The sequence below is a fragment of the Haliotis cracherodii genome, unplaced genomic scaffold (genome assembly GCF_022045235.1).
Source record: "Haliotis cracherodii isolate W230 unplaced genomic scaffold, xgHalCrac1.p SCAF_9, whole genome shotgun sequence".
Lineage (NCBI taxonomy): Eukaryota > Metazoa > Mollusca > Gastropoda > Lepetellida > Haliotidae > Haliotis > Haliotis cracherodii.
The window spans coordinates 10,948,686-10,972,217 of NW_027266343.1; the positions used below are offsets into that span (position 1 = coordinate 10,948,686).

At 40.1% G+C, this 23,532-nt stretch overlaps 1 protein-coding gene across 4 annotated transcripts in view; it reads left to right on the forward strand.

Annotated features, from left to right (window-relative positions):
- LOC139452509 (transforming acidic coiled-coil-containing protein 1-like) overlaps positions 1-23,532 on the forward strand; it is an 87,964-nt gene that overhangs the window by 59,385 nt on the left and 5,047 nt on the right. For 2 of the 4 annotated variants that reach the window (XR_011652375.1, XM_071234013.1), the window contains exons 8-17: positions 9,437-9,608; positions 10,039-10,272; positions 13,436-13,510; positions 14,730-14,750; positions 18,677-18,855; positions 19,748-19,791; positions 20,678-20,838; positions 21,304-21,410; positions 22,432-22,552; positions 23,204-23,291. Coding sequence is in view for 3 of the 4 variants with exons in the window: in XM_071234013.1 (XP_071090114.1) it covers positions 9,437-9,608; positions 10,039-10,272; positions 13,436-13,510; positions 14,730-14,750; positions 18,677-18,855; positions 19,748-19,791; positions 20,678-20,838; positions 21,304-21,410; positions 22,432-22,552; positions 23,204-23,269 (1,180 nt within the window). In the remaining variant the exon portion in view is untranslated. The remainder of the gene's footprint in view (positions 1-9,436; positions 9,609-10,038; positions 10,273-13,435; positions 13,511-14,729; positions 14,751-18,676; positions 18,856-19,747; positions 19,792-20,677; positions 20,839-21,303; positions 21,411-22,431; positions 22,553-23,203; positions 23,292-23,532) is intronic. The other 2 variants (XM_071234014.1, XM_071234016.1) reach the window with 2 other exon arrangements.

Below are 23,532 nucleotides of genomic sequence, written 5' to 3' on the forward strand. Positions count from 1 at the left end.
ATAATTTTGCCAAATTTATTTAGCTGTTTGAAGCATTTAATTTATCAAAATTACTGTACACTGCATGTTCTGTGTGTGACTTTCTTCAATTTATCTTACATGTGTAACATGCTTTTATGTAAGTGCAATGATAAAGTTCTTGGAAATCAAGTGAAGACGCCCAGAATTTATTACTCAGAGTCACCTAGACTCAATTATAGATAGATCCAATTAAATCCCTTTGTAGATTTGAAATCACATACTGGCTGAATTCAGCGTTAGAAATTGGCACTAGTCCTGTAGTCCTTGCCAAACTGCCCAATAGTTAAAGTATCATAAGGACTACTAGAAATTTGCCATTTTTAAGGGTTTTGCTATATGTTATCATTATAAGGACTTAAAAAGTGGACTAAAAACGTTAGTTTCTACCCCTGTGAATACCTGTCATCATGATGCACCCAGGGAGACTGGGTTAGAATATGTGAGCAGCACTCTCTGGCTGGTGATAGGAGGCTATATATAGGATCAGGTTGTCAGACTCAAACCTCAACTTGACTGACTGCATGTCATCACACCAACCTAATGCCGGGCATTGTTGCTCATGCTTTCAATCACTGGTACCAACCTAATGCCGGGCAGTGTTGCTCATGCTTTCAATCACTGGTACCAACCTAATGCCGGGCATTGTTGCTCATGCTTTAAATCACTGGTACCAACCTAATGCCAGGCATTGTTGCTCATGCTTTAAATCACTGGTACCAACCTAATGCCAGGCATTGTTGCTCATGCTTTAAATCACTGGTACCAACCTAATGCCAGGCATTGTTGCTCATGCTTTAAATCATTGGTACCAACCTAATGCCAGGCATTGTTGCTCATGCTTTCAATCACTGGTACCAACCTAATGCGGGGCATTGTTGCTCATGCTTTCAATCAATGGTACCAACCTAATGCCGGGCAGTGTTGCTCATGCTTTCAATCACTGGTACCAACCTAATGCCAGGCATTGTTGCTCATGCTTTAAATCACTGGTACCAACCTAATGCCGGGCATTGTTGCTCATGCTTTCAATCACTGGTACCAACCTAATGTCGGGCATTGTTGCTCATGCTTTCAATCACTGGATTGTCTGGTCCAGACTCGATTATTTACAGACCGCCGTCATATAACTTGAATATTGCTGAGTGCGGCGTTAAACAACAAATAAACCAACTTTATACAAAGGTGAAAAGGGTAGTTTAGGTACAAGAAATTTAGGACTGAATGTTGCAAACTATCCATGATTTCATGAGGTACTCCTGTCTGATTTTCTTCCTAATCATCTCTTAGAGTTTGATATACAAAGCTGTCTGGTAGCTGAGAGTGTCATCAATGTCCAGTTTACAACTCTCCCCTGTCCCCCCCAGGACTGTTGTCGGTATCAGGTGTCTGCAATGTGTGAACCTAGTCAGGTGCAGTGATTAAGACAGTCTGGTGATGAGCTTCAACACTCTCCAGAGTTTAACTACTTCCCACTTCATCTGCCAGACCCTTGTCAGTGGCTGTCGCACTACTGTGTCTCTGGGGATAAGGCTTCATTAAGATAGGGGACCCTTGGCTGTTATTCATGCTCTTGTTAACAGGAAGCTGAAGTAATTGTGGCGCGATTGATCACATTTACTAAGAACAAGACTGTACAATTTACTAGGGACAAGATTATGAAGTTACTTAAGGACAAGATTAAACAAGTTAGTAACACAGATTATTCAAGTAACTACCGACAAGATTCTACAAGTTAGTAACAGCAAAATTATTCAAGTAACTACCGACAAGATTCTACAAGTTAGTAACAAGATTATTCAAGTTAGTAACGACAAGATTCTACAAGTTAGTAACAAGGTTATTCAAGTGACTAGCAACATGATTACCTAGTGTTATGTGGGACAAAAATTAATGGATTCAGTAAACATTATTCCAAGTCATAATTGATTGCTTGTTACGTCATTATGTGTTCGACAGAAATGAGAATATGAGTAGGGTGTTCAGGAAAAATTTATGTAAGGTTTCAACAAGGATGTGTGATTCATTTAATGATTGCCAGTCGTTCCCTCGTTGACTGTGAAGCAGCAGATGCCCTCACAGACACAGGACCAGGTACAGGCGAGATGCCCCAGCCGCTCAGCCTGCCTCCACATCCTCCCTGCCTGTCTGTCTGTGCTGCTGCTGGTGGAATGAGGAACCGGCAGATCAGCTGACAGAAATATGTGCTGGAATACTGACTTGTGGGGAAATACATGCCTCTGACAATCCATGGTGTGAAGAAATCGTTGATTGTGTAACGGAACTGCTGAAGACTTGATGCTGTTGTTTCAGTGAAATCCTTGTGTATGCTGGGGGTACAGCCTAGACTTGATGCTGGCCTTGTGGTAAAGTTCATGTTTTGTTGAGGGTATGTACATAGACATGATGCTGGTCTTGTATTAAAGTCTGTGTTGTTTTGAGGGTATGTATCTAGACTTGATGCTGGTCTTGTAGTGAAGTCTATGTTTTGTTGAGGGTATGTACCTAGACTTGATGCTGGTCTTGTAGTGATGTCTATGTTTTGTTGTGGGTATGTACCTAGACTTGATGCTGGTCTTGTAGTGATGTCTATGTTTTGTTGAGGGTATGTACCTAGACTTGATGCTGTTCTTGTAGTAAAGTTCATGTTTTGTTGATGGTATGTACCTAGACTTGATGCTGGTCTTGTAGTGACGTCTATGTTTTGTTGAGGGTATGTACCTAGACTTGATGCTGGTCTTGTAGTGACGTCTATGTTTTGTTGATGGTGTGTATCTAGACTTGATGCTGGTCTTGTAGTAAAACTATGTTTTGTTGGTGGTATGTACCTAAACTTGATGCTGGTCTTGTAGTGATATTCTGTTTTGTTGAAGGTGTGTACCTAGACTTGATACAGTTCTTGTATTGATATCCAAGTTTTGTTGGTGGTATGTACCTAGACTTTTTGTTGATCTTGTAGTTTCATGTCTGGTGGTACATGTCTAGACTTGATGCCGATCATGCATTGATATCCTATGTTTTGTTAATGGTATGTACCTAGACTTGATGCTGATCTGCATTTTCATCTGACCTGATTGTTGTCGGAGAATATCTTGTAATGAAACTTTTGTCTACACTCAAGTACTCAGAGGTCTCTCAAGTATTCCTTCAAAGGATACCATGACAGGTTGGGGCGGTGGGGTTGCCTTGTGGTTGCAGCGTTTGCTCTTCAACCCGAAAATCTGGGTCCGATTTCCCATCCGCATGCAGCTGGTGAAGCCTGTTTCTTGTGTCCTTTGCTATGATATTGCAGGAATATTGCAAAAAGTGATGTAAAACCATCCTCACTGACTCACCCTCGTGTCCTGTTGATGGTTTATAGCAGTTCCATGTTCTTGTAACCACAGCCTGGCTGAGTGTAGTCAGGGTTGAGTCGGTCCCCCAGAGGAATCTTGCTTGTTGTTAAAGGTGACTTATGGATTAAAAAGTTAGGCTTGATGACTTAGTTGATGCCAATGGTCTCCTACATGTTTCCATATCTGCGGTCATATACGGTATTTATTCATGAGCTGTACAAGCCGCCATTCCCTTTATCAAACTTACAGATCCACTAAATCTAATTAGGTTTTGCACCTCCACTTCTTTGTATTTACAGTGAATTGATCTGTGACTGCTAGACTGTGAAAGTAAACAGTGTAAGTCTACAGAGGCGGCTGAGTCCATCTCAACCACTAAGGAAGACGTCCATAGTACTCTTGTTCCAATTAATCTGTCATTGATTATTGTTTGCTTTTAGTTTCAAACCAAGAAATTGATCATAAATTTATGATATTTCCAATCATATAAGTTCATTTCTCTTGATATTAATAGGGTGGTAATGCTATTACTTATAAAGCATGTAAGTCGAGGAGTCCTTGTCATAACCCTGTGTTGAGTGTTAGAATTGAGGTTGGTTGGTTGGTTTGTTGTTTAACGCCGCACTCAGCAATATTCCAGCTATATGACGACAGTCTGTAAATAATTGAGTCTGGACCAGACAGTCCTGTGATTAATATCATGATCATCGATCCACGCAATTGGGATCGATGACATGCATCAAGTAAGTCAGTGAACCTGACCACCCGATCCCGTTAGTCGCCTTTTACGACAAGCATAGTCACCTTTTACGGCAAGCATGGGTTGCTGAAGACCTATTCTAGCCCGGAATCTTCATGGGTCTAGAATTAAGGGGGTAACTTGATTCTAATAATATTAAGGGAGCAAAACTTAAGGATCCCCGTGGTTCTCCTTTATGTTGAACACTATCATGACAACACAGATATCATTTGCTATTTTTGCTAATTTAATTCTTGTTATCTACATGAGGTGAGGACTATTGTACCTATATATACTGATGTGCGACTAATATACTGATGTGTGTGTGTGACTGCTTGTAATAGTCAGGATTAATGCCAATTTTATAGTGCCAGCCCACTGAGATACCATGATGCAGTTTGACGTGAAAACCCCTTTCAGACACAGTATACTGACTCCGAACCAACCACACATTAATTTAGCACCTTAATGCCAAGCACCAGGTGGGTGACAACATGTACCATCTTTTAATGTCTTTTGGTATGATGTGGCCGGTGATCGAACCCCAGACCTTGGACTGCTCTCAGGGCGTACGCTCTACCACTAGACCACGGAGGCAGTCTTATTTACATGAAGGATACTGACAAAGAATGAACTATTAAATTATAATTTCCTGTTCTAAATTCAGGATCAAACATAAATAAGCAATCATTATTCACTTATCACTTTTTCAAACCAGGAATCAGTCTTGAAATGATACCCAATCAGATTTGGCATATTGTTTTTTAAATTTCTGCATTAAGGATGTGCTGGCCTGAATGGTTGTCAAAAAGGGTTATTGCAAAATTTTAAACTGATAATTTTTGAAAATTTATAAAGAAATAACATGATTAATAAATGAATTGATCTAGGTAGGCATGTCCTGTGTTGCAGTGTCAGATGTACATATGTGATGCATTCTTACTTTGGTGAATTTAGACACCTACAATTGTCTCCCAGACCCAAGAAAATGCATTTATAAAAAGAATCTACTCAAGTCTAAAATCATTTTGCAAGTCTAGATAGCCTCAGCAATGAAGCTGCGTTCTGGGCTCCATTTGGATTTTATTTTGTAGATTTATATTTTCAAATAAGATTATTAACTTTATTTCTGGGTCTAAATAAAGGTATTATAAGGTAATGGCAGTCATATGTCTTGTGCTTGTGTTGCTGAAACTAGTATATGTCTGGTATATTCGTACAAGGAAATTCTGACTGAAAGTTCTTTTCATCTTGACTGGGGACTTTAATATTATCTCGCCAGCACGGTTATTCCTCTCCTTGCGGCTGAAGTCACATCCACTGGCACAGCGTGTAGCTTCAGTCTGTCTCACGGTCCCTCAACCATATTATTTTCCCTACCATCCAGCTCTTACTGTAATGCTATAGTCCTAACAAAAGCAAGTCTAGATTTTGGGCATTTTCAGGAATATCCCATCTCACTGGAGCTCCTTTTCAATTTGGATGTAGCTCTCAGTTTCTATCAAGATTATATATTTTAGCGTAAGTCTGCTAGTAGCAAGCAGCTTCAGATAGAGAAATATGGCAATATTGAAATGGCCTTTTCTGGAGAAAATTAATTGAGCCTGTTGAGTGTTGAGTAGAAATCAATTTTGATGCTTGTCTCAGTTCAGGGTGTCAAGTTCTCTCCTCTACCCTGACACAGTGCTCTGGGCAGTCATAAATAACAAGTGCAATAAGCTTGGGTTGTGATGATGGTGATGAATGTGGAAAATCAATCATCTTTAATTATTTTTCACAATTTTCAACTATCTGTTTCTCTCTTTTAGTTTGTTTTGAATGTAAAAGTTTTTTTCCATGAAGTTGTCTTACAATAATGGCTGTTGTCATGGTAAAATGAAATGTAAAAGAAATGCAATATCATTTTAATAATTTAAATGCCAGCAACTTTACAGTCACCATGCAATGAACGATTAATCATAGTATCAAGTTTACAGTGTCTGAGTATCAGATCACCTTCTTAATGAACATCAGTTCAAACTAGCAGTGTCGCTGTATCAGATCACTTCTCATTGAACATCAGTTCAAGCTAACAGTGTCTGAGTATCAGATCACTTCTCAATGAACATCAGTTCAAGCTAACAGTGTCTGAGTATCAGATCACTTCTCAATGAACATCAGTTCAAACTAGCAGTGTCGCTGTATCAGATCACCTTCTCAATGAACATCAGTTCAAGCTAACAGTGTCTGAGTATCAGATCACTTCTCATTGAACATCAGTTCAAACTAGCAGTGTCGCTGTATCAGATCACCTTCTCAATGAACATCAGTTCAAGCTAACAGTGTCGCTGTATCAGTTCACTTCTCAGTGAACATCAGTTCAAGCTAACAGTGTCTGAGTATCAGATCACTTCTCAATGAACATCAGTTCAAACTAGCAGTGTCGCTGTATCAGATCACCTTCTCAATGAACATCAGTTCAAGCTAACAGTGTCGCTGTATCAGTTCAACTTCTTTATGAACATCGGTTCAAGTCTACAGTCTCAGTATCAGTTCAACTTCCTAATTAGTTAGTTATGAAATATTCCAGCTATATCTGTGATGGAGGTTAGCGATGTAATCAGCCTTCAGTCATGTCCAGATTGTCACGGTCCACTGCCAACACTGGGTGGTGGCTCTGCTGGACTGGTCACTAACTCCTCAAGTCTGACAGCCAAGCCAGCCCAATTAGTCAGGCCCACTGACCATTATTAATATACCAGGATAGCCTCAGACCCTGAAACATAAGTATCGAGACAGTTTCAATGTGTCTATAGTATTTCAGCAAGTCTAGATGTCTTCATTTTAAGAAGTGAATCTCTGGGCACCTACCTGTTGTAAAAAATTATATATTATAAAATATTAACCAAATCATATATTACTTTTCTTTTCAGATACTAAATATTAGTCTAATGCCAGAATATTAACCCTCTATAGTTCTGAAGTGTGCGGGTAGCCTAGTGGTTAATGTGTTCACCACCGTTCAATTCCCCTGTGGGTTATAATCATTTGTAAAGTCCATTCTTGGTGTTTGTGCTGTAAATTGCTTCAGTATTGCTTAAAGTAAAGTTAAGATTTGAAGTCACATTATTTCCTCATTAATGAAATAGGGGAGGTTGGGTAGTCTAGTGGTTAAAGCGTTCGCAAGTCACGCCTAGGACCCGGGTTTGATTCCCGACATGGGTACACTGTGTGAAGCCCATTTCTGGTGTTCTCGTCGTGATATTGCTGGAATATTGCTAAAAGCGGCGTAAAACCATACTCACTCACTCCTCTTTAAGGAAATATTAACTGGCAAATAAACAGTATTTGAAACCTTCAGATAAAGCACATAAAATAGAAGATCACCTGATTATAACATATTTCTTGGGTGTCCATGAGGCCATGACTGGTAATATCTAAGTTACCTAACATTTTCTGCATGAACTGCCTGAATGAAGCACTGAGTTATGTAAGCCCCAGGCTCCGGCTGTGTCACATGACCAGCCTGTCACTGACCACTGTCACTGGGTCAGACACCGGCACACTGACCGACCGCTCTACAGGACTGGTATAGTAGCTCCTTGTGACTGGCATCGTCTCCGACAGCACGACTTGTAACTATGTCTGTCATCACACTCCTCATCAGGTAAACCAAAGGGATGCTGTCCTTCAGACTAACCCTTAGTCTCTGAAAATATATTATATTTATAGTAACAAGCAACAACATTTAAATTGAAAAGGAGGCAATGACTGAGATGGAAGATTATAATCCTGTGAAAAATCTAGTCTTGCTTCATTCAAAGCAATAGCATTACAGTAAAGGCTGGGTGGAAGGGAAAGAATCTGATCCAGGGAATGTGAGACGGACTTCTGTTTTGTGGTGAACTGTTATAGTGGCTGTGTGATGTTCATGTTGTGTGAATAGTATCTCACTTGCAGGGAAAATAGTAGGATGTCACACCACTTCTCAGATGTATCTTCAAGCCTGTAGAAGTTTTTATCTTGAATATTGTTCTCATATGATTGTATTTGATCAAGAACTGTCCAGGTGGTCCAGTTGTTAAAGTGTTGACTGCTCTCGCTGAACGCTGGGTTCATTTCCCACATGGTACTGATTTTGACACAAAAACCTGTATAGGTCAATGACTCGGACCCTGGAAATGTAAAAAGTCAGTGGCAGTAGTCACTAAGTCTGAAAGTTAAAAAAGATGAGCGATAACAAATCAATGCAATACCGTTCATGATCGGATGAATTTGTACGATCTGGTCTTTCAACTTCGAGAGAAGAAAAGCACATGACTGAGTCATAATAGCTACTGACATCGTTTCCTTATGATACAGAAAGTATGATGCAACAACACACTGCTCACAATTTCAATCATGACTTTTGATGGCTGTGCAGTGTTATTTACTCAATACTGTAAGTAGGACTAATCCTTACTATTTACTTTAAATTTACGAAATTATGACACATGTGACACTTGTTTAGCATTTCTATCTGTCAAAAGTCTGACTACTGAAACAAACTGTCTGTCAAATTAAAATGTTATCGGTCAGTGACTGGTGACCGACAGCCACCGGAAACTCTGCATGGGTACAGAGGGTGCATGTCTGATGTCCCCAACATTATACAGCTGGAATATTGCAGAGTAAAACTCGGTTCATTCACTCATACTTTGCACAAATGGGAAGAAATTGAAGTTGTTTTCCCTGCAGAGAAATCCTATATATCTGATTATGTACTGTATAGTGTAAAAATGTGATGTCAGATTAGAGGAGATTGAAGACATCCTGTGGGAGTTGACTAAGTATTTCCAGTAGCAATGTTTTTGCTTATCACTGGACGTGCTAGGATGCTGTAATCGTTACTGAAGTTGAGTCATAGTATCAGGTACATATTTCCTCACACAACAAACTCCAGACCAATTCACATTTTGTCCAAAGAACAGGCACTTCAGTTCACTTGGTGTTTTGAATTATTGATCAATGAAAAATACCTACATAACATAGTTACAGGCCTACTGATGCTGCAAAGGGCCTTAGATGTCAAAAGACGTTCTTTTTTTCTGTGTGTTGGCTTGCAAATATACACTACTATTAGCAATATGAATATCTTTGCTCTGATAATTGCCAGTACTATATTAACTCCACCCACTTCCCAAAACTGGTAACTATCTCACTTGAGGAGCTGTGGGTTGGTCTAGACCCAGGTTTGAAAGACTTGATTCAAACTTACCGAGATGCCCAATTTGCCAGAACCTGGTCCTCTAATTCTACAACTGGTTAGAATAAAAGTAGCATGAAGAATGTTACTCGGCTTTAATGAATGAATTTATCTTTTCAGTGAGGATGATCTTATGTCCTTGAATACTCCCCCTGCATCAGGGAAGACTGGCAACAGACAGGTGAAGAAACATCCCGCGGCCCGTGTGTTGGCGGAACAGTTGGACGGAGCGGCAGGGGAGACCACTCACACCAACAATGTAGACAACATCCTCAAGTGTAGTCCGGGGAAGGTGAGCAAGGGGAGGCTACTCTGTACATAGTCCTGTATATACCAGCTCTTGCGCTTATGTCAACTTGCAAGTTGTCCTGTTGGTACTAACTGTCATTTCATATCTTGGGCTAAGAATCAGAGGTTTATTGGCTATTGAGGGATATTTTGGACTTTGGTTAATTCATTAATAAACTCTTTTTGTGTCAAGTAATTTTTTAACCATTTTAGGAATGTTTTTGGTTTGGAATTTGTTTTGGTATTTTCCATGCTGTAATATTGATGTAAATATTTGAGTTTTGGACCGAAAAAATGATTGACTACTTTCCGAGTGAGTTTCCGAGCCATGTGTAAATCTCTATATCTGTAGCCTTCATTGGCATTACCAAGATTTCTTGGGATGAAGATGCACTTGAGACAAATATTCATTTTCACTAATTGGGCCCCTCCAGTTTGGTTTTGGAACGAGAGTGCCCGAGCTTCAGTTCCACGATGCATCCTCACTCCCCGTTGCCATGGGTGACTCATGGGTGGAGCAGATCCACAACTACACAGAAATAGAGGACTCAAACCCGGGACTGTCCCAAGATTCTCTAGACGCCTTCCCATGGTGCCACGCTGATGAAGCAGATGCAGGCGATTTGCTACCGCACAGCGGGGACACACAAATGAATCTAGATAATGATGTGCGTAATGGTTTACCCAGCATGCCTAGTACTGCAGCATGGTCGCCCATCGTGTGTGAACCACCGCCATCAGCTTCTGTGACATCGGGACAGTCCTTCCCATGCAGCCTGGCCCATGCTAATCGGCTTGTTTAGTTCGTAGAGTTAGCTGTGTGATTGTTCCCCTTGTTTGTATGTTTTGTTGGCATCTGGGCCCACTTACACAAAGTGATCTTAGCGCTAAGACTATTGTAAGCCTATGTTAAAGTATTGGAGTTACGATCATCTTAGTACTAAGATCGCTTTGTGCAAGTGGGCCCTGGTATGGTTAACCCTATAACCTTCGTATGAATGTGTGTACACTAATCAATATGCCTGCTGCTGGATTAACTCTCGTTAAATGTTTGAATTAATAACACATCTTGTCAGTAGTATGTGTCATTTTGCAATTCAGCATGTAGAGGATATCAATATTACAGTGCTGAAACCTGACCAGGTGTCACGTGGCACAGGGCAACAGGGCAACGCAACCCCTTTCGCACGAGGATTGACTCCCATTCTATCAGTGACCACCTGGTAATCGGGATTGTAGACTATACTTATCAATATATCACTATGATATATATAACTATCGGTACATGTGTGTATCTAGATCACTCGACTATGTGTTTGACAGGAGCCATTTTGTCCTTTAGCGTGACCCTTGTCACATGATATTCGGAGAGAGCAACAATTCCAGTATTGTATATCATTGTAACTAGGGCTGTAATGATTCACCGATACCTATGATGTCATCGGTACGTAGTTACAGAAGATACTTTTATCATCATTTTGTGAGATTGCGATACGCTATAAACAGAATAAGAACCAATGGCATAACGACAGAGGTAGCATAGCAACACCTGTAACCATGGCAGAGCACGGGGATGTAGTGGTAACTGTGCACGCGCCCGCTGCATTTAGTCTTAAGTTTGATTTCAAAAAGTCCTCCAAGAGAAAAAAGGTTGTATGCAGAGGTTTAAGATTTGTATTGCAGGGATTTCTTCATTTCTTACTATTTGTATGGAGCATCATGATACCAGTGGTATGGTATGTCGGTATCGTGATATGGTCTGTCGGTATCGTGATATGTATCATATCGTGAGATGTCAGGTAAAACTCTCCTCAAATTGTAACCCTGATTACGGGGGCTGATGCATGTTCGATCAACCAGCGTTGGATTTGATTTTGGATAAGCAGTGGAGATACAGATAAGATACCATTCACTTACGGTACACTGTTTGTGTGGTCACTTGATTCTGCGTTATCAAAGACTTGTAACTCCCATACTTTAACTTAGACTTACAACAGCCGTAGCACTAGGATTGTTTGTGGAATGAGATACAGTGTGCATGTGTTTCATGGTACCCCAATGACATGGATTGTGCTGTCTAGCTCTGGTTTGTCTAGACTCAGTTATGTCCTCAAACACTGACAATATTCACTCTCAGCCAAGTACATGCTGCTAGAACTCTAGGCACAGTTTGATGCAGTGTACCGTGTACATTGCACGTGTTCCACCTGGATGACGTTACTTCAGGCCCTCCTCCACTTCATCAGACTATCGGATCCTACTCCTGAAATCTCCGACACATTTCCCTCCCCGTGACTTCTGCATCACTGATGACAAGTGTTATAAGTGTAATCAAGATGAGGTGAAGTCATCCCGAGTCTGAATACCAAATACTCAATAACAACCCACAGTGGAGATACACACAATATCAATGGTTTTTTTGGTATAACGTTCCAAGATTGCTGATGTGGCTTTAAGCAATAATTGCTCACTCACTCACTGGTAGCACTTTCTGTGTATTTGTATTCAATTTCATTAAAATCAGATCTTAGTTTTCGCTACCGCTAACGAAAGATCTGAGGACATCCCATTACGGGCCACGTAAGATGGACCTTTCATGGACATTGACCGACCTATGAAATGACTGACAAGAAATCGACATTAGCCAATCAGAAGGCAGCTTTCTTGAGCTTTACGGCACTAGTTTCAAACTGGTGCCTATGCTTCAAAACATATTTTGACGTATTCTCGATTACAAAAGTTAAAACTGACCAAAACAACATTCTAGAATGGCTTATAGATGGCCTAGATTGGATATAATCATAAAACCCATAACTGTGGTTTGGAATACCCTCTGTTAAATATTTCGAGGTTGCATAATTAGAAAACACATTCCCACTGTCACTTTCAGGATCTCGTAAGACGGTGTGATTGGTTGGATGAAAGGTCATTCTGACGTGACCCGTAATGGGATGTCCTCAAATCTTTGTTTAGCAGTAGCGAGATGTAAGATCTGATTTTAATGAGATTGTTTTGTATTCAAACAGCTGTGGAAAGAGGTATCTAACTTTGGAATGCAGCATCGAGGCTTTTTGTCAGACACTATTTCAGTGTAATTCCCAAGGTTAACTAAATACAGCTCGTCAACATGGCGAGTGTCAGGGGTCATGTATTGCATCAAGTACAGCTGCTGTTGTTATTTGGGGTACAACTTGCCCTGTTGTCTCGGGGCACCTCAACTCTCTGTGCAGAGTTGATTCCCTTGGCCATGCTGGAAACCTATGATTGTTGGTTTGAATTCTGATTTGACCCATGAAGATCCATGAAGATCCGTGGTAGAATAGGTCTTTTGCAACCCATTCTTGCCATAAAAGGCGACTGACGGGATCAGGTGGTCAGGCTCACAGACTTGGTTGATGCATGTCATCGTATTCCAATTGCGTGGATCTATGCTCATGTTATCAATCACAGCATTGTCTGGTCCAGACTCCATTATTTATAGACCACTGCCATATGGCTGGAATATTGAAGAGAGTGCAGAGTTAAAAAACAGACAAATCAAATCCTGGTTTGCCCTGATTATGTTTCTAGGTTTGTCAGCACTATACCCGTTTCACCAAAGTGGTCAATGTCTGAGACCTGCATCACTTTGGGCTTTCGGTCAACGTCAAGCTGTGATATGACTGGAAAACTGCCCAAAGTGATATTAAGACCAAACTCACTCACTCCCTCATTCCTCGACTCCATTTGTCCTGTAAACTCATCTCCCATATCATCTTGAAATGTGTTAACTGTCATGGTTCCTGTACACGGTGTTGTTTGGACTAACCAGCTTCTGTTCTCCCTTCACAGAGTGACAGCGGGTTAGCGGACATGAACCAGTCCATGGGGGACTCCACCAAGGAGGCCGTGGTCCAGCTGGTGCAGGTGAGCTAACAGTCAGGTGACAGTCAGGTGACAGTCATGTGACAGGGTTTTACACCAACTTTGAGGACAGACCATTCCTGTCTTTGTAACACTGATAGGCTTTGTCATAACGTGAAATTTTATGCGATAAATCTTTGGATTACTGCTTTACTTTTCTGCTTAAATATTATGGGAAAAGAAGCATGCATGCAGATGCTTTGTCTTAAATTTAACTTCATATCTGCTTGTGGAAATATATACCGTAATATATATTATTTTGTCATATTTTTAAATCTGGCTTTTACACTTAGATTGTTCAATTGGCAAGTCTAATTGGGTTTTTTATACTTGTCCTTGTAATTCATCAAATATGAACATTAGGTAATTATTGTTTGCATAGAATGAGCCTGATGTCTGTCACTCTCAGTCTGATATGCAAGTCTTGTGTCTGGGAAACCAACATACTGCCCATCCTCTATACACTACTGTACAAGCATCGTTTCCTAAATTCCACTTGAATGTATATGATTATAGCATCATATGAAGTATATTCATTTGTCCATGATTTGTCTGTTGTTGCATGATAGGGAAACTCACTGTCAACTTACGTCCTCTAGAAAATCCCTGATGATTTTTTTAAAACATGAAATTATATTTTTTTCCTTATTTTGCTTAAATCATTAATCCACTGACAAGAATAATGCTGATTGATGTGTAAATTAAAATGATGGAAATAACAAGATCCTGCTTTACATACTTATGACAAGATATCATTTGAATAGTAAGATCATATGGGACAAGATTGTCAAACCCTTTTGATGGACTGTTGTATTATTTTTTTAACAGGATTTATTTTGGGTGCCTACATTTTTGTGTTATATCATATGTAGGAAATATGTGACATAAGTCTTTAGTTTTGCCTTAAACAATAATTGAAAATAAAAATAAATTGGGTTATAACCATAAAGTGCACATATAATAGTGTCATCAATTGTTGAAGACTTATGTCAAATACCCAACATGAGTGTTTGGTGATTCAAATTTGAGACATATGACATTAAATCAAATTCACAAATATATTAAGACTAATCTGGTCGTACTGTGAAACTCTTTATTTCGATTTTTTTGGGCCGCAGATGTTTGTAATTTCGGATTTAGACACGCTTCTGCATCATCGCCAGACATGACTCCCGAACCACATGAACTAACCTATCTCTTTTGTTTCCCCGCCGGCTTTAAGGGCAAAACTGAGAGTGTCCAGGTAATGCGGTTGTTTCACTTCCTGTCTTGTGTTGTTGTGGTTGTTGTTGATGGCGCCGCCCCTCACCGCCGATGTTGTCCCTGTGTCTAGGTGGTAGTGTGTGGGGGAGGGTCACCGAGGGAAGGCAAGCACCCAGGCAGCACAGATACACTGGCTTGCAGCTGAAACATTGAATGACCACTAACTTAATTGCATTGTGTTTGTTGACAACTAGTTTTATAAGGGTTTGGGAATTCAGTCTACATATTGAAGACATGTGGCTTTTTTGTGTTCATATAAACAAGGTGAGGTAAATGTTTCATTGGCATTGGTTAGTAATCAAGAAAATGTACAACTTTCTGGACAACAACTTTTGGTTAGTGGAATAAACTCGAAGTTGTTTTCCAGAAAGTTTACGTTTTCTTAAGATGAGGTAATATGTCTTAGTGTTATCACCTTTCAGTTGCTATTAAACAAATTGAAAGAGGATTATAAAAAAATTATTGGTTGTAAACATAGATATGGAATGGTGAGCATGTGTAAAGTTATCGTGAAAGTCTGTCCTTGTATTTTTGTGTGTAGCCGTATAACATGGTGCTGCTTGATGTGTGCAGAAATAGTGGAATTGTGGTTTTGTTGCTTTTGCTAATATTAAAACTTCTTTTTGGACAAATCTTGAAGACTTTGTGGGATGGCACATGGGAGTATCTTCTGTGAGCCCTGATGTGATGTATTGCAAATAATCTGACATTATAATCAGACATGTGATTGTACTCAAGACATGAACATTGAGGATACAAAACAGAATAAATCTTTCTGTACCAGTAATATATCATTGATATACCAATAATATATCAGTGGTATGCCAGTTATGTACCAGTAATATACCGGTTATATACCAGCAATTATTGTCAAGTGACGGATTTGAGCCAGTAGACTCAAAAGTTTTTGACACAGACTGAGTGAGTGAGTGAGTTGGGTTTAACCCACAATGATAGGTTTGCAAGGGATGCAAGTCTGCACAGGGAATTGCAGCATCTTGAAGGTTGGGCCACCCGTGCCTCGTGGCTCAGAATAATATACCAGTAATAGACTGGTAATAGGTCGGTAATACACCGGTACTACACCTGTAATATACCTGTAATATACCAGTAATATATTAGTAATACACTAGTAATAGGTCGGTAATACATCTGTATTACACCGGAAATACACCTGTTATATACCAGTAATATATCAGTAATAGACTGGTAATACACTGGTAATATAGGTCGGTAATACACTGGTAATACACTGTTAATAGGTGGGTAATACACTGGTACTACACCTGTAATATATCAGTAATATATCAGTAATATATCAGTAATACACTGGTAATATAGGTCGGTAATACACTGGTAATACACTGTTAATAGGTGGGTAATACACTGGTACTACACTTGTAATATATCAGTAATATATCAGTAATATATCAGTAATACACTGGTAATACACTGGTAATAGGTCAGTAATATGTCAGTAATACACCGGCATTACACCTGTGATGTACCAGTAATGTATAAGTAATGTATCAGTAATATACTGGTAATATACTGGTAATATACTGGTAATACGCTGGTACTACACCTGTAATATGCCAGTAATATGTCAGTAAAACACCAGACTCAGTGATTTACAGACCACCCTGTTATACCCACCCTGGAATATGCAGCATCATAAAACACCAAACAAACAAATGTACTTCGAAGCCAGTGAATTTGTATGTCTCCCCCTCCCATGTGTTGAGAATGATGTAGCTAGGTGGGTGTGTCCTGTAGCTAGGTGGGTGTGTCCTGTAGCTAGGTGGGTGTGTCCTGTAGGTAGCCCGCCCCTACCTCCCCGTCACTAGTACCTGCATCCCACTAATTCATTTCAATTTTGGTTTTTCCCACTTGTGTTTCAGGACGTGTGGTTTGGATGAAGCACACACTCTCCATGAAAATTGTTGTTTTTGCATTTGTATGGAGTCTATAGACTTTTGTTGTAGACTGTTGTCGGTGGAACTACATTTACTTGTGTTACGTTGTTAAGCCAAACCTGCCACCTGCTGTGCAACCTTCTGTCCTCAGCCGTGATAAATGTTAGAGCAATAGTTATGAGTACTCCATCTGTTTGATTATGTAATTCTATTTTTCATATTATGCATTTTATTTTAAACAGTTTATATTGTGCATTTGCTTGCTCTTTATTTTTTTTCCTTTTTTTTTCTTATGCTTTCTTTATGCATTGTTTGCTTTAGATTAGTCTGCATGGGAGTGGAGGACTTGTTTAAAACACACACTTTTCTCCTCTACTGTTAGGGACATATAGTATTATTGTAAGTTGTAGCAATATCACAATGTTTATTAATACGTCCCGTATATGACACATATAAATACTTGTGTGTCTGAGATGTAAACACTGGTGTGTATGACACATATATATATCCTATATATCGTTTAGCAAAGGCTATTGTACATCATCATCATCATTATTATTATAATCATCATCATCATCATCATCATCATCAATGGAGATTTGCAAGACTAGATTATTTGAGACAAAATGTCAGCATGTTTATCATGCAAAAATTCAGAACACTCATTATAATGAAGTTTGCTTCAAAGAAATAGTACTTTTCCGGCTTCTCCAGTGATTTACACAGGAAAGTAACTAAGTCTCTCAGTTTACACTTCCTGTTTGGACAGACAAGTCTGGATACTCTCATCAGTCAAAGGGAAAGTAGTATAAGATATTTCGATTGATGTCACAAGTATGTTCCTATTATACTTATACCATTTACTTTGCATAATTACTGCATGCATGTTTTGCATCATTAGACAGTCAATCAGTGATAATTATGCAAGAAATAGCCTTGATTCTAGTTATGCCTGACACTGACAAGGCAGTCAGCAGCTTACACCAGTATATGTATGTATGTTAGACTGGATGTGAGCTGACTGTGCCATTGTGTTGGGGTTGTAAGTGATCAGTAGAAACGGTTGAACCTGCTGTTGATGAAGGGGCATCCAGGTAGGGCATGCATCAGCAGCATCAGATCGTCCTTGATTGGGAAGATTTTGTGTCACTGGCTGATAGTTGATTTCCTTATTCACTACAAGTCAGCACAGATCTGTCAATTTGATGCTAGTCATCTAGTCTACATTCTCTGTCCATGGGGGCCTCTGTGGTCTGGTGGTAGAGCGTCCGCCTGGAGAGCGGAAGGTACGGGGTTTGATCCCCAGACGCGTCATACCAGAAGATGTTAGAAGAGGGTACTTGTTGTTATCCTGTCTGGCATTAAGGGGCTAAAACAAGGACTGGCCAGCTCGGAGTCAGTATACTGTGTCTGAGTCAGGTATTCATGTTAAACTGTGGCATGGTATCTCGGTGGGCTAGCACTATAAATCGGCATCAGTCTGAACTAGTACAAGCAGCTACACGTACACACGTGCATGCATGCACATCGCTATATAAGTGCAATGATCTTGGACACAATGTTAAACCCCATTTCACCTCACCTCACCTCTATCCATGGATACTTTACAGACCGCCGTCACATAGCTGGAATATTGCTGACTGAGGCATTAAACAACAAACCAACCAACCAATCTATCCATGGAACTATGTCAAGTAATCCAGAATTCTCATTTACTGCACACTTCATATGTGAAAGACAGCAAAATTAGACTTGATCTGAGCTAGACAGTAATTGTAAACTATGTTTTTGATAGAAATGGGTAATAGGCTTGTGCTCTCATCAGATATTATGTTTACAAGGAACAAGATAGGGCTCATGGATTGTGTATGACTGTACAGACTGTGCAGGCAGTTCTGTCAGACTTGACCAGTGACAAGTTGTGGATCAAGGGAGGTAACTGAGTGTTCTGCAGGTGTATCAAGGGAGTTAACTGAGTGTTGTTGTGTAGGTGCTGAAGTACTCGCAGACCGACTGGAACAAGATGAAGCAGGACCTGGAGTTGAGTTTCCAGGCCCAGCTGCTGCAGAAGGAGAAAGAGTGGAGCAAGAAGCTGGGCGACCGAGAAAAGAAGATGGGCTACGTCGAGGAAAATAACCGTGGACTCAAGCAGACCAATGAGGAAATGAAGTAGGTGGTGCAGGGAAACACTTGGGACATGTTGACTATCTCTTGTAAGGGAGGAGAGAGTTGATCCTTTGGTGTTTGGTTTAAGACTTGAGGATTGGGTGGTCCCTCCATGTTGGGTGTGAGAATTGAGGAATGGGTTGTTACGATGTGTGACACGGAAGATTTAGTTCTCGTTCCCACACTGATGGTAGAATAGGTCCTCAGCAACCCCTGCTTGCCGTAAAAGGTGACTATGCTTCTCGTAAAAGGCGACTAATGGGATCGGGTGGTCTGGCTCGCTGACTTGGTTGATGCATGTCATCGATCCCAACAATCCCGACTTTAGTCACTGGATTGTCTTGTCCAGACTCGATTATATAGACCGCCGTCATATAGCTGGAATATTGCTGAGTGCGGCGTTAAACAACAAACCAACCAAACCAACTGATGGGATTGTTGCTAATGCTGTCAACAACTGGCTTGCTTTGCTTTTACTGGCCTCCATATATTGCTAAAATACCCATTTCTCACTCCACATGTTTGAGGACACAACAAGGAGGATCCACCTGATACAAATCCTTGTAGAATATAACATCATGTAGCAATAGAAACTAACAGGTTTAATCCATTAGTCCTTATAATGAGGACATATAGCAAAACTATTGGGCAGTTTGGCAAGGACTTTCGAACTAGTGTTATTTCTAATGCTGACATGTTATTTACACATATGGACATTTTGAAACTTGTCCCCATGCATATCGCTTGTCTGTGACCACTGCCAGTACCCTGATGAATGAATCTTCCGGCCCAGTGTTGTGCTGTTGTGGCAGCAGTGCAGGTGGTTGCTATATTCCATAGTGGATGGTAATTAAGATGTTTCATGTGACTATAAGCTTATTTTGTTCTGTTACAGAGCAATTGTTTCTGAATTTGAAAAGACAATTTCCCAACTGCAAGGTAAGTTGAAGGTTAAGTAAGATTGACTTTGAGTAAGGGATTGAGAAGTTCTGGTATGGTTGTTAGTGATATGTTAATCCGACAGACTCTCTTCAGATGTAAATGATCATACTAGTTTCCCCACATGGGTACAATGAGTGAAGCCCGTTTCTGGTGTCCCCCGCCGTGATATTGCTGGTATATTCCAAAAAGCAGCGTAAAACCATACTCACTCATTCACATGTATGTAGGTGTATTTGATTAATACTTGTAGTGTACATTAGGGCTGCAACGAATACACGATGAGACGAATATACGATTCTTATCAAGAAGATAGGGTAACGAATACGAATAGCAATTCACGAATACAATAACAAGTCAGCAGTTGATGTATTATTTGTTATATTCAGTGAAACAATAACAACATAAATTATCTGACATGGTTTGTTAATTATTAATATATTATACATTTATATACTGCACTTATCCAGGAACTAGTACCTGCACAAATGCAACAATGACCAGTGACCACAATACTGTCAAATTAAATATTATGAGAGTGTTGTCTTTTGAAGACATCTATGCATATAATATGTTCTTATGGATATTTTTAGGTACAGGGTATGTAAATGCACATGATTGCATATTCATAAATATTCGATTCTAGTGGCCATGAATAACGAAATTCAATTCATGAATGGATACGGTTCGATTCACCGAATATGCGAGTGAATTGTAACAGCCCTAGTGTACATGTGTCATCCTTGTAGTATAGATGCTTGTAAATGTGTGTTAAATGTATGTGTACATGTGTTATGTATGTGTCATATACACATACACATGTGCGGGCTGTATACGGGTGTACATGTGTCTTCATATGTGTCTATATGTTTCATGTATCTTACAGCGGAGAAGGAGAAGACGTGCAACGCATCGCAGCAGTCGCTGCAGGACATCGTGCGGGAGAAGGAGCAGGTGCTTGATGACCTTCACTCCGTGGAGACGGCCTTCTCCAACCTGCATCAGCGCTACGAGAAGACGAAAGGGGTTGTGGAGGGATTCAAACAGGTAGGAACCATGCATGTTCATACTGATTAAGATAATCTTGAGTTAACAAACTTCCAAATTGATAAAGCCATTGTTGAAAACTGGACTGAAATGCTGCCACTTCTGAGACTAATTATGTCAGTAGAAGATAGGTTTTATTACTAACAGTGTCTAAAAACCCGCCTCCAAGTCAGTCCGACATGGTCTATTTTGCCGATGGACGGTCAGTTTTGAAATATAGCAAACCCAATGGTCAGGAGTTAAAGTTTTAAGTTGACAGTCCACCAGTTCATTGTTATTTTCTAAGGACTAACATTAAACAGTACTATTCTTATGTTAACCCTTTTGTTACTTTTTTTTTATTAGTCTAGAAAATTCTACTGGCAACATGTTATCTGGTCTGGTAACAACAAGCATAGGTTTTGCTGTCAGTTTTGATGTGCTGAATAGCAGGTTGTGACTTGGCTTTACTGAATTTGTTTACAGAATGAAGAGGTTTTGAAAAAGTGTGTGTCAGATTATCAAGCAAAGTTGAAAAAGTCAGAACAAAAGTTACAGTTGTTAAAACAGCAAGCTGAAGAGAAGTTGGACCAGTAAGTATTTTGGGGATCTTTGCCATGTCATTGTACTTGCTTTCATGATTGAATTATCAGCGAATGTTAATGCATTATTGTGTGCTCCTGGTTTCTGACTTGTTCTCATTAGACATCTCATCATGATTTCATGTGAGGATTACATAGTGAGGATTTACTTTAGCATGTTATAGACCAGTCCAAATAATATAATCTGACCCGGCTGTTCATTGCCCAGAAGTAGACATCTTCCATGTGTGCACGGGTTGTTAGCAATTTTCAATAGTTGAACAAAATACCCTTTTTACATGTTATCCAACAAATGGCTATGAGTCTACTGCATGCAGAGTTGTGTCCCTTCACTGTCAAATGCATACAGAGTTGTCCCACCAGTCTACTGCATGCAGAGTTGTGTCCCCTCAATGTCAACTGCATACAGAGTTGTCCCATCAGTCTACTGCATGCAGAGTTGTGTCCCTTCACTGTCAACTGCATACAGAGTTGTCCCATCAGTATACTGCATGCAGAGTTGTGTCCTTCACTGTCAAATGCATACAGAGTTGTCCCACCAGTCTACTGCATGCAGAGTTGTGTCCCCTCAATGTCAACTGCATACAGAGTTGTCCCATCAGTCTACTGCATGCAGAGTTGTGTCCCTTCACTGTCAACTGCATACAGAGTTGTCCCATCAGTCTACTGCATGCAGAGTTATGTCCCTTAGCTGTCAACTGCAAGTGGAAGTGTCCCTTCGCTGTTTCCACATGCAGATTTGTCATCTAGTGGATGCAGAGTTATGTCCTTTAGCTGTCTACTGCATGCAGAGTTGTGTCCCTTCTCTATCTTTTCTTTGCTTGAAGAGTGTCGAGTAGATGGTCATGGGTTGGAATGGCCACATTACAATGATTATGATCTTTGGTATGTCAGAACAATGCTTGTGTTAGTGGCTCCAAAAAGGTGATTAACTGTTGACCTACTTCCATAGTGCTGACACGTACACCATGACTTATCGAAACTCCTTGACTGACTGGTTGTTGTCTTGCAGTGCTAACGTGGAGATCGAGAAGGAAAGGAAGGGCCACATGTCGGAGATGGCGCGGCTACAGGCCGGTCTCAAGAAGGCCGAACTGCAGATATCAAGTCTGGAAAAGAGCTTAGAACAAAAGGTGGGACATTCAGAAACATATGTTGACATGGAGAGTGAGAAGTTGTCTTCTGTAAAACGTTGCATGTGTTGTGATATAATTAAACAAAAAGAAGGCAAATAGGTTACATAGTTGGGAGCTGAAGACATTCCTGACACCGGAGTTGACACATATCTCAGATAACCTTGGCCACACTTTCCCCCTCACAGAAAAGTTTCAAGTAAAACTGTCTCAGCTCTTCGTGAAAACAATAACTTTATTGACATTTTAGGGGCCCAGCCATCTAAGGCACCGCAATACTCTGTGTTGCATCACTTAGGCATGACCGATTAGTCAGCGCCATACCTGTGCTCGTGGGTTTCACCGAAGCGGTAAATGTGTAAGACCTGCATCACTTCGGACTCCCACATTAAGCTGACACACCGTGATATAACTGGAATACTGCAGAGTTGACCCCAACTCACTCACTCACACATCAACATATTACGTTTACTTTTTGTTCAGTGAGGTCTGTGAGATGTTAACGCAACAACATTCTTGAAAGGTAATGGGTGTGAAAGAATATGTCACAAGTACATTTGCTTGGTTATCTAGAAATTGAGTTGTTCTAATGTGCTGTGACAGTTTCGTGTATAAAATACGGTAATTTGTTTAAATCCATCTTTATTACAGGTGAAGGAAAATCAGGAATTGACAGCAATTTGTGATGAGCTGATATCCAAAGTTGGCGTCGAGTAGCTGTGTCCATGACGTCTCAGAGGTCTGTACCTGCCCATGCCTGACTTGTTAGGGGTCAGGGGTCTAGCACATAAGCACCAGCATGAATAAATTCTTAAATAGGTTAAATACCGTATTTGACGTAATAAGCGCCCAGGGCGCTTTCAAAATTAGAAATAGTGTGCTCTTATTAGAATATTATTTTGGTGGAAAAAACAGAGTTGAAAGATAAATTTCGTGGTTTATGCTGACAATCTGAACTGTTTATATGCGACAGCTACCTT